Source organism: Podarcis tiliguerta (genome assembly GCF_965153285.1).
Source record: "Podarcis tiliguerta genome assembly, chromosome: 10".
NCBI lineage: Eukaryota > Metazoa > Chordata > Lepidosauria > Squamata > Lacertidae > Podarcis > Podarcis tiliguerta.
The window spans coordinates 70,861,946-70,873,939 of NC_139543.1; the positions used below are offsets into that span (position 1 = coordinate 70,861,946).

The window sequence follows — 11,994 nt, forward strand, 5'->3', positions numbered from 1 at the left end:
GTAACTCGAGGTACCATTGTATAGGGTGCCTACATTCTGCATGGACTGGTTGCATGGCAACACGGGCAAATGGCTTGAGATACCTATTAGGTCCGTAAATTACCATATAGCATATATTCCACACAAAAAACAGCAACCATTTGTTGTTGCCAAAGGACAGCTGGACATAGAGAGGGCCCCATTGCCTTCGGTAGCTTAGGGCCTCATCAAACCTAAATCTGGCCCTGTGTGACTGGCAGAAGGAGAGCACACAATGCAAATTGGGAAAGGTATGTACAGTTTTCTCAGGCTCCAGAATTTATACAGATTGCAGAATTTCGCCCTTATGGGCACAGAATTTTGATTTTTTTGCTTCAAGCTCACAAAACAGGGAAATTAGCAAATATTACAGTTATGGAGATCTTTGTCTCCCTGCCCCCTATAAAGCCCACCAAGCAGAAATGGGAAAACCCACACTTCCCAGCCCCACTTCATCAACTCACCCACACTTAAGACAACTGGATAGACTAAGGGGAATCCAGCCAAAGAATCTGCGAACAGGGAGACCCAAAGGTGTAGCCGCCTCACTAAACCCAGCCCCCCAGCTCTGAGGACCCTCCCATCAAACCTAAATCTGGCCCTGGCTACAAACTAAGTACAAGTCTTCAGACATCTGACAAACAGGGCTCTAGTTTGAGCGCAAGGGAGCACTTTCCATGTGGGCAAAGCAAAACGGTGTGAAAGGATGCAAGTGGAAATTAATGAGTAGATGAAACCCATAGCAGCTGCGAGGCTGGAGCTGTTGAGTGGTTGCCAATCCCCGCACTGTCTCTGCTTTCTCAAGCTACTTTCCACACCTTTTCTTTCTTTTTGTAGCATTTTGCAAGTGACGAGAACGGCCCAGGCCCCGCATTTTCTGCCTCCCATACACAGCTGCATCCTTGACATTGTTGGGTGCCCTCCCACATTAAGAGTCCGAACCAGGTCAGGGGTGGGAAGAATCAAAGATCCAGCTTCCAGCAAGGAACATGAAGTGCCTGTTCTGTCAAATCAAAGGAGCTGCTGGGCTGTGGGCGCCATTTTGGCTTTCCACCTCCACAACCTGACTTGCCCGGTTCCTGCATTTTTGGCTGCCTCCAGGCTCATTATTTCGTGGGAGGAGAAAGAGTAACCCAGATGATCAAGGGGAATCAAGAAGGTTGCAGAGTTGGAAACTTTTAAGGCCACTTCTGCACCAAACTTTTAAAGCAGTATCACACTGCGTGACGCAGCCATGGCTTTCCCCAAAGAATCCTGAAAACTGTGGCTTGTTAAGGGTGCTGAGAAATACTTCTTCCTGTCCCGGAGCTATAATTCCCAGCATTCCCTGGGGAGAGGGATTGATTGTTAAACGACTTTGGGAATTGTAGCTCAGGGAGGGGAATAGGAGTCTCCTAACACCTTCCAGCAAGGGAGGCGGGTGGCACTGTGGGTTAAACCACAGAGCCTAGGACTTGACGATCAGAAGGTTGGTGGTTCGAATCCCCGCGACGGGGTGAGCTCCTGTTGCTTGGTCCCTGCTCCTCCCGACCTAGCAGTTCGAAAGGACGCCAAACTGCAAGTAGATAAATAGGTACAGCTCCGGCGGGAAGGTAAACAGCGTTTTTGTGCGCTGCTCTGGTTTTCCAGAAGCTGGCCACATGACCCAGAAGCTGTACGCTGGCTCCCTCGGCCAATAAAGCGAGATGAGCGCCACAAACCCAGAGTCATCCGTGACTGGACCTAACGGTCAGGTGTCCCTTTACCTTTAACACCTTCCAGCAGCCTTAACAAACTACAACCCCCAGGATTCTTTGAGGAAAGAATGGAAATTTATGGAAGTACACATGCATGGGAAAAAAAGAGAACAGTTTTCTCTATCTAGAGGGGCTGGGAGCTGGGGGGCATTGTTATACAGTGGTTCTGCTCCTTCCTCCTGGGCCGTGTTCAGAAAGTGGTGGTGGGGAATGAGTGTTCAGACCCCTGGGCCCTCACTTGTGGGGTGATTCAGGGTTCTGTCCTCTCCTCCATGCTTTTTAATATCTATATGAAGCCGCTGGGAGAGATCATCAGGGGGTTTGGGCTGGGTGTTCATCAGTATGCAGATGATACCCAGCCTTACCGCTCTTTCAAATCAGACCCAGTGAAGGCAGTGAAGGTCCTGTGTGAGTGTCTGGAGGCTGTTGGAGGATGGGTGGTGGCTAACAGATTGAGGTTGAATCCTGACAAGTGCATATAGACCAACAATGTGTAAAAAGTGCAATGAGATGAATCAGAAGTCAAAAGTGTGTGTGATGTTAAATATGTTGTCACTTAGGGTCTAGTTGTTATGTGGGTATGGTAATGGTCAGTTTGTGTTGTTTTTCATGTTTTATTTAGGTAAATTCTTTTGCAATTTTAAAAAGTTTTAAAAAGATGTTGTTGGAGGCATCACTCTGAAAAGTTAACATATTATATATTCCACCCACCACGTTCAGTTTGTTCGGACTTTTCCGTAACCATTAACTGCTCACTTGCCATGGGATTTTTGCGTGGGATCCCGATGCTCACGTTTGATGCCTGCAACAGAGGCAAACGCTGTCCCCGCAACTGTTGGTCTATAAATGCCCCAGGAGGGTTGAGAATTCTCTAGAGGAAGGAGGGAGGTTTCGGCATTTTGGACAACCGAAGCAGAGGGACAGGTGAGTAGCCTTTGCGGCTGGGTCTCCTTGGTTCTGCCAGTAATTGCAGCTCCTTTGACGAGATGAAACCCAAACGGTGCTACCTTTGAAATGTAGACGCCTAGTCTCATTTGCTCTTGATGGATGCATTTATTAAATTATCTGAGGTATTGCTGGTTAACTTTACAGAAATGCCAGGAACCTCTTGCCAAATTCAACTCTGTGTAATAATTTTTTGTTTTTTGTAAGAAAAAGAAAATTGAGGGGCAATGCAGCTTTGATAAGCAGGCGGAAAGAAATCTATGAATATGAGTGGGGAGAAGGGAAAAGAAATTCTGGTAGGATTCCTGCATTTGCAGGGGTTTGGATTAGATGATCCTCAAGATCCCTTCCAAGGTTCTGTCATTCTGGCTGGGTCAGGCTGGTGGCCCACCTGTTCAAGCATCCTGTTCTCACAGAATTAGAAGAAAATGTTCTTCTAGGTGGAAAGAAGATTCCACCTAAATATTAGGAAGAACTTCCTGACAGTAAGAGCTGTTTGACAGTGGAATTTGCTGCCAAGGAGTGTGGTGGAGTCTCCTTCTTTGGAGGTCTTTAAGCAGAGGCTTGACAACCATATGTCAGGAGTGCTCTGATGGTGTTTCCTGCTTGGCAAGGGGTTGGACCCGATGGCCCTTGAGGTCTCTTCCAACTCTATGATTCTATGATTCTATGTTCTCTCTCCACAGGTGCAGATGGGGCCGTTCTCTCCCTTCAACCTCTCCCTTGTGGTTTTCCTGGCTTTCATTTCCCTGCAAGGTATGACTAAGTTGGGCTCGTCAAACCCTGGTTGAGACGAGCCAAGTAAAGTCTTCTCCAAAACCAAGTGGGCTTGGCACCCGGCCACCCCAGGGGTCGCTTCCTCTTCAATGGACAACTGCTTGCTCAACCCTCATTGCCACTTCCCCCCAGGTCAGCCTTTGCCAGCCTGGTGCCCCCCAACTGCTTAGACTACAACTCCCAGCAGCCTCAGCACCATACAGCTGGGCTGTGTTTTAGCCCAACGCATCTGGCAGGCACAAGGCTGCTCTAGGGTTTCCTTCAGCTTCTCGGTCTTCGTCCATCTTTATTAGGCTTGCATTGCCATCCTCCTTCCCTCCCTCTTAAGGCCTCACCCACCCTTGACAGGGCCCTCATCCTTCTCCCTCCTTCCTGACAAGCCAGCTGTGGACCCACCCCTGGTTTTCTTTGTTCCATGGAGCATCCATTAAGGCTGCTAACAGCTGGACTGCTGTGGCGTCCAGTTTGCTTCCCTAAATAACAACAACAACAACAACAACAACAACAACAACAATTTATTATTTATACCCCGCCCATCTGGCTGGGGCTCCCCCAGCCACTATGGGTGGCCTCCAACAAAACATTAAAATACCGTAATGCATCAAACATTAAAAGCTTCCTTAAACAGGGCTGCCTTCAGATGTCTTCTAAAAGTCTGGTAGTTGTTGTTCTCTTTGACATCTGGTGGGAGGGCGTTCCACAGGAAGAGCGCCACCACCGAGAAGGCCCTCTGACTGGTTCCCTGTAACCCGGCTTCTCGCAGTGAGGGAACCACCAGAAGGCCCTTGTCACTGGACCTCAGTGTCCGGGTAGAACGATGGGAGTGGAGATGCTCTTTCAGATATACTGAACCGAGGCCATTTAGGGCTTTTAAAGTCAGCACCAACACTTTGAATTGTACTCGGAAACGTACTGGGAGCCGATGTAGGTCTTTCAAGACCGGTGTTATGTGGTCTCAGCAGCCACTCCCAGTCACCAGTCTAGCTGCTATGTTCTGGATTAGGTGTAGTTTCCGGGTCACCTTCAAAGGTAGCCCCATGCATTGCCCAAGCAGGAGATAACCAGAGTATGCACCACTCTGGCTAGGCAGTCTGTGGGCACGGAGGGTCCCATCCTGCGTACCAGATGGAGCTGGTAAACAGCTGCCCTGGACACAGAATTGACCTGTGCCTCCATGGACAGCTGTGGGACCCTGTGCCAACCTGCTTCTCTCGGCTACAGCAGACTTATTTGCGCAGAGGTGACTGTGTGGAAGGAATCTCAGCCATGCAGTAAAACTCTCGTACAACAGTTCCTTCTATTCTAAGAAGCGTTTATTGTACAACAGCAAAACAACAAATCAGCTAGAAGATAGCAAAGGCATGATGCTTCTCTTGTCGCAGCAAAAGAGAAAGTAAAAACGTTCACATAACAAAGATGCAAACACACCCCAGTGACAGGACGCCATTTCCCTTGAGCTATTAACCCTGTAAGCTCTGGGTATCCTCACACCCCCTCTTGTCCTGTACCACTGGGGAAGAGTGCAAGTACTGTAAGTACTACCAGTTACCCCAAACACAACCCTTCGCAGAACTCCCCATGTCTTTTTTTTTTAAAATAATTTTTATTAATTTACAACAAAAACAAAACAAAACATACATTGTTTTCACATTCAAATTTTCCAAATCTTTCTTTTTTGAACTTCCTTCAGCTTTTCTGTAAATCTTTCGTAGTTATTATTAATTTACGCATTTCCTTTACTTATATTGTCATTTTTTAAATTTTTTTCCTCTATTCCCTTTTAACAATACCTCTCACGTTTTCACAGTGCTCTTTTGAAACCCTCTAGCGTTATTTGACCCTCACTTAAACTCTCCAGATATTCAACAAATTTTCCCCAGTCTTCTGTAAACATTTGGTCTCTTAAATATCTAATCTTCCCAGTCATCTTATCCAACTCTGCTTAGTCTAGCAACTTCGATCTCCAATCTTCTATTGTCGGTATTTCCTGTTGTTTCCATTTCTGGGCCAGCAACACCCTTGCAGCCGTCACTGCGTATTGGAAAAACTTGCTATCCCTTCTCTTAATCTCCTTTCCTAAAATACCTGACAGAAAGACCTCTGGCTTCTTTGTAAAAGTATATTTTAGAATCTTTTTCAATTCGCTATATATCATTTCCCAGAAGCCTTTCACTTTCTTGCATTCCCACCACAAGAACTCCCCATGTCTTTGGAAGCTCAAAGGTTTTGTGAACCCATCCGCTAGGTTCTTCTGACTTGGGCAGTACTTCAGCTTTCCCTTCTCTTTCACCAGGCGCAGCTGCCTTCAACTGCCCAAGAGGCTGGGTCAAGCGAGATAATCAATGCTTTGGGTTCTTCAATGTTCCTTTGAAATGGCAAGATGCAGAGGTATGACGCTGAGGGTGGCTTGAACCAGGGACGTATTTCATTAAAAACTGAAGCACAGTAAAAGAGCCGGCAGGATCAGGCCAGCACAGCTAGTGCAGCCTCCTGTTCCCAAAGCGGCCAACCACAGGCTTACAGGAAGTCTGCAAGATGGATTTGGGTGCAAAAGCACTTTCTCTTCCTGCGGTTTCCGGCAGCTGGTATTCAGAAGCTTACCGTATTTTTTGCTCTATAAGACACACTTTTTCCCTCCTAAAAAGTAAAGGGAAATGTGTGTGCGTCTTATGGAGCAAATGCAGGCTGCGCAGCTATCGCTGAAGCCAGAACAGCAAGAGGGAGCGCTGCACAGTGATCCCTCTTGTTGTTCTGGCTTCTGGGATTCAGAATATTTTTTTTCTTGTTTTCCTCCTCCAAAAACAAGGTACGTCTTATGGTCTAGTGCGCCTTATAGAGCAAAAAATACGGTAACTCTTTGTGGGGTGCATCCCCCTGAGGGAAAAAATGGCTTTCCAAACTCCCTGGCTGTGCTTGCCTTGACTTGCGTCCTTATCAGGGATGGGGCTCACTGCTTGTTTGTGCTCGTGGTTCTCATGAGTGGGATGCAGGTGGCGCTGTGGGCTAAACCGCTGAGCCTCCTGGGCTTGCCAATCAGATGGTTGGCGGTTCGAATCCCCGCAACGGGGTGAGCTCCTGTTGCTCTGTCCCAGCTCCTGCCAGCCTAGCAGTTCGAAAGCTCAGCAGTTCAAATAGTTAAATAGGCAGTGCTTTCTCTGGGGGTACGCATACCCCTAAACATTTTGTGAATCTAAGTCTGTCCTCACTGAGGGGTAGTATTTCAATATGAGCCAGAAAATGAGAGTACCCCTAAACATTTTTTTAAAGAAAAAAAGCACTGTAAATGGGTACCACTGTGGTGGGAAGGTAAACAGCATTTCCATGCGCTGTGGCACTTCTCACGGTCCTCTGTGCACCAGAAGCGGTTTAGTCCTGCTGGCCACATGACCCGGAAAGCTGTCTGTGGACAAACACCAGCTCCCTCGGCCTGAAGGCGAGATGAGCATCGCAACCCCATAGTCGCCTTTGACTGGACCGAACTGTCCAGGGGTCCCTTACCTTTTACCTTCTCATGACACCAACTCAGTTCATGCTGGTACTTAGTGCATTCTAGAGCGTGGTGCTGATAATGCCAAGGTCGCAGGTTTGATCCCCGTATGTTGCACATTCCTGCATTGCAGAGGGTTGGACTAGATGATCCTTGGTGTCTCTTCCAACTCTACAATTCTAGGTTCCTGTGATTTTTGCAGTACATGCTCAGCCCGTGGTGGATACATGGACTGCAAATGTCTCCTCTTACTGCTCAGAAGTTGCTGTCCAGGCACAGGGACAGAATGAAGGAGAAGCCTGCTGAGATGTTCAAGCCAATTCCAATGGCGTCCCCCATTCTCTGGGGTGCTCTTTTTTGGTCTCCCTCAGGTTGCCTGCCAGGCCTTTGGTGAGAATGGCCACCTTGCCTCCATTCACAATGAAGATGACATGAAGGTCCTGGCACAACATCTGAGCCAGAACACTAAACAGGAACAACATGTATGGATCGGGTTGTATGACCCCTACACTGGGAGTGAAACCGTGAGTCTGGCCAGGCGGTCCTCCTCTTTCTAATCAATATTCAGGGACTGTTCAAAATGGCAGCCGCAAGGGGCAGGGAACCATCCTTGAGGTGGTTCCTGCATGGAGGGAAAGAGCAGAAAAGGGAACACAGGTGTCAGGTGAGCGTTTAGGAAAATGGTTAGCCATCCACCTTTCTGGGAATTACCTGAGAGTCCAGCATGCGAGTCAGAGCCCTGTCTTAACTTTGACCATACGGGGCTGTCTTTGGAAGGTGACTGGATGGAGAAGATGATGACTGGTCTCCCACACCTTTATCATCTCTGAAGAAGAGGGGATTGCGGTTGGTGTGTTTTTTGTGAAAGTGGGGCTGCCGTGGGGGGGGGGAGAGAGAGAGAGAACAGCTGTACCTGCCAAGATCCCCTCTTCAGCATGAACATTGGAGGACCAGGTCTTGATCCTTTCCAACAAGGTGGGGGGGAAAGGAAAAGAAATCTTTTTTTCTTTTGCAAATGGCATAGCCATTTTCTCAACATTAGCAAATTTCTCCAGTGCATGCTTGCTCAGAGGCAAGTTCCACTAGCTTTATGTCTCTGCTGTCTTATCCCGGTGCTTTTTTTCCTGGGGCTACACAGGGGTTAAACCACAGAGCCTAGGACTTGCTGATCGGAAGGTCGGCGGTTTGAATCCCCGTGACGGGGTGAGCTCCCATTGCTCGGTCCCTGCTCCTGCCCACCTAGCAGTTCGAAAGCACATCAAAGTGCAAGTAGATAAGTAGGTACCGCTCCAGCAGGAAGGTAAGGGGCGTTTCCGTGTGCTGCTCTGGTTTCGCCAGAAACGGCCTAGTCCTGCTGGCCACATGACCTGGAAGCTGTATGCCGGCTCCCTCGGCTAATAAAGCGAGATGAGCGCTGCAACCCCAGAGTCGGCCACGACTGGTCCTAGTGGTCAGGGGTCCCTTTAGCTTTAATGCAAATAAATACAATATCACGATCTCACATATTCTACAGCAAAAATAATATAAAACCATAAATAACTGTACATACCATATGTGATATTACAGGACAGTGGATCTTATGGCATAGTAGTAGCTGCAGTAAGCAGCAACTGTTACAAAGTAGTGTTATATGGACAAGCACAATATTGATTGGGTTACAGGCGTTGGGAATCCACTATTCTGCAGTGGAACAGATTCCCATGAGAGATGATGGACTCTCCTTCCTTGGAGATCTTTAAGGAAAAGTTGGGTGACCATCTGCCATGGATGCTTTAGCTGAGATTCCTGCTGAGATTAGTGGAGATTCTATTATTCTAAGTCCCAGCAACGTGGGAACTGGGATTCTGAGTCTCCAGATGTTCTTCTTATTCCCATTGATTGGACAAGGGAAGAATGGGCTGGAGAGGTCCCTTTCTTCCTCAGCAGAGACGATGTCTCTTTTGCTCTCTTTCTATAGAACAGGCAGTTCAAATGGACAGACAGCACCACTGGAAACTACAATCCTTGGGCGCCTGAGGAACCCAATAATCCCAGAACCGAACACTGTGTGGAGCTCTACAGCCATGGTGAGGAGCAAGAGGAGGAAGCCATGGGGTGCTTCAGAGATGGAGGCTGAAGTACTGAAGGAAGAGGCAGGGAAGGGAAGGGCCAGGTGTTTCCCCACCCTCTCCTTCACCACTGGCTCCCAGAACCAGGAGGGGACTGAAGTGGGAAGAGCAGAGGACGTTTCCATGTAGGCATAGTCTCTGGCTTCATGTGTGCAGCCTGTCAGGGGAAGGTACATAAACTGGTGGGGCAGGATGGCCCCGTGTTGCTGCAACTGTTCCATCAAGATCCACCTATGAATAGCTGCCTAGATGCTACACTGGGGGGGGGGGTGTTTATCTACAACTGTGGAATCCGTGCTGGGCCCAGGGGTTAACCCGAGCAATGCGGTCCAGGTTTGGTCCGGAATCCAAGGATTCTGTGAGGAGTCAGTCCAACAGGGCCAAGGCAAGTCTCAACGCAGGAAACTAGGTAGGTCAGACACAGGGTCTCAGGCAGGTTCCAGCAAGCAGCAATGTTGCTGCTGCAACCTGGGGTGGGGCCCAACAGCCTTTTATCTCTGTCGGAGTAACGGCCGTCCTGATCCCCCGGTGACTCACCTCCCTGCGTCGCCCGAAGGCGAGCACTCCTTCTGTGAGTACTCAGGTCTCTCCTTCTCTCAGACCTTAGTCTCTGCAGCTTGGGAGATGTTGGTGGGTTACTAGACCCAGAGGCCGCCTCAGCCTCTCCTGACCCAACTGGTAGTAGAGCAGCTGTAGGTGATGGCCCAGCTGAAGGCAGTGAGGTCATCCCCACATCTGGAGCCAGGGCAGGCTCAGGCCTCTGACTCGGCCCTGCTGGTGCTTGTTGCAGGGGAACCTGTGCAGACTGGGGCTCTTCAGAATCAGGCCCCAGACCCTATTCAGATGATGCCTGAGGCAGAGAATCCGGTGCGGACTGAGACTCCTCTGGTTCCGAATCGGAGCCCGAGTCCCAGGCCATCACAGAAACTACTGTGTCAGCTTTGACAATAGAGAGTTAACTATCTGCCCTAGAGTCCCTTTGGGTGGGGAGTACCCTTGGCATCACAGCTGGAGAACGGTGCATGGTTTCAGAGCACTGGGTTGCTGCTAGTAGGCCCCTGTAACTCCCTGCCACATGTTTCCAAGACCTCCTGCCGCCCCGACAAAGTTGGACACTGAGGTGGCTGGCTGTGAGTGTTAGTAACATCCTCCCACATTGTCTTCCAGAATACATGAAGTGGAATGACGAAACATGCACCGTAAAGCACGCCTACCTGTGCAAATACACTGTCTGAGGCCGAGAGAAGACTCTGATGTGCTCAGTAGCACCTGGGAGACTGACCAAGATGCATCTTCTACCTGCGAGAATCCAAGTCTTTCCATCTATTGTGCTCTAAAGCCCAAGCCCATGCTTCCCTAACCTGGTGCCCACCAGAGGTTTGGGATTAAAACTCCCATCGCTCAGCAGGACAGAATTTCTCTCCTGTGGCCAATAAATTCTCTTCCAAATACACCTGTGGCTCTTTCTCCTGTTTTCATTTAAGCCACCTGTTATAGGAATTCTAAGGTCATAGCAAACACATACATAAGTATATAAACCACATGTCTGAAATAGTTGTTGTTGTTGTTGTTTAGTCATTTAGTCATTTCCGACTCTTCGTGACCCCCTGGACCAGAGCACGCCAGGCACTCCTGTCTTCCACTGCCTCCCGCAGTTTGGTCAAACTCATGTTGGTAGCTTCGAGAACACTGTCCAACCATCTTGTCCTCTCTCGTCCCCTTCTCCTTGTGCCCTCCATCTTTCCCAACATCAGGGTCTTTTCCAGGGAGTCTTCTCTTCTCCTGAAGTGGCCAAAGTACTGGAGCCTCAGCTTCAGGATCTGTCCTTCCAGTGAGCACTCAGGGCTGATTTCCTTCAGAATGGAGAGGTTTGATCTTCTTGCAGTCCATGGGACTCTCAAGAGTCTCCTCCAACACCAGAATTCAAAAGCATCAGTTCTTCGGCGATCAGCCTTCTTTATGGTCCAGCTCTCACTTCCATACATCACTACTGGGAAAACCAAAGCTTTAATTATACAGAACTTTGTTGGCAAGGTGGTGTCTCTGCTTTTTACGATGCTGTTGATCTAGGTTTGTCATTGCTTTCCTCCCAAGAATCAGGCGTCTTTTAATTTCGTGACTGCTGTCACCATCTGCAGTCATCATGGAGCCCAAGAGAGCAATCCTGAAACCATGTGACTCTCCCAAACTGACCTCAAGTATTTCTCTGCAAGGAGGGGGGAAATGGGAAAGTCCCTCCATTGTCTTTTGCTTAGCTGTCTTAAGGGCTTGTGTGTGTGTGTGAATAAGATGAGCCTGTGACCTGGACTCGGGAATTAAAGCATTTACATTCACAAAAGAATGGCCAGGCTGCCCAGGTAGAGCAATGTTTGACCATTATCAGGTTTCCTGGCAAACAGGATTTCTGTGGAACACCGCCCCCCTGTGATGTACAGTGAGGGGGAGGAAGTGTTTGATCCCCTGCTAAATTTGCCCGTTTGCCCTCCGACGAAGAAATGACCAGTCCATAATTTTAATGGTAGGTTTATTGTAGTTGTGAGAGACAGAATAACAACAGGAAAACCCCCCAGAAACCCAGAAAACAAAAGTCAGAGGTTGATGTGCATTATAATGAGTGAAATCAGTATTTGATCCCTTTGCAAAAGATGACTTAGTACTTGGTGGCAAAACCCTTGTTGGCAATTACAGACGTTTCTTATAGGTGGCCACCAGGTTTGCACACATCTCAGGAGGTGTTTTGTCCCACTCCTCTTTGCAGATCCTCTCCAAGTCAGTAAGATTTTGAAGCTGATGTGTAGCTACTCGAACCTTCAGCTCCCTCCACAGATTTTTGATGGGATTAAGGTCTGAAGACTGGCTAGGCCACTCCAGGACCTTAATGTGCTTCTTCTTGAGCCACTCCTTTGTTGCCTCCCAGTCCAGC

The 11,994-nt window shown here is 48.6% G+C and overlaps 1 protein-coding gene across 1 annotated transcript; it reads left to right on the top strand.

Annotated features, from left to right (window-relative positions):
* The first annotated feature begins 2,566 nt into the window (after nt 1–2,566).
* On the top strand, nt 2,567–10,524 carry LOC310659238 (C-type lection lectoxin-Enh3-like). The gene is made up of 6 exons (XM_083402494.1): nt 2,567–2,678; nt 3,386–3,455; nt 5,770–5,864; nt 7,335–7,487; nt 8,921–9,029; nt 10,239–10,524. Exons 2-6 carry the CDS (start codon nt 3,392–3,394, stop codon nt 10,304–10,306), a joined length of 489 nt encoding a protein of 162 aa, XP_083258620.1. The 5' UTR covers nt 2,567–2,678; nt 3,386–3,391; the 3' UTR covers nt 10,307–10,524.
* Nucleotides 10,525–11,994: the final 1,470 nt, after the last annotated feature.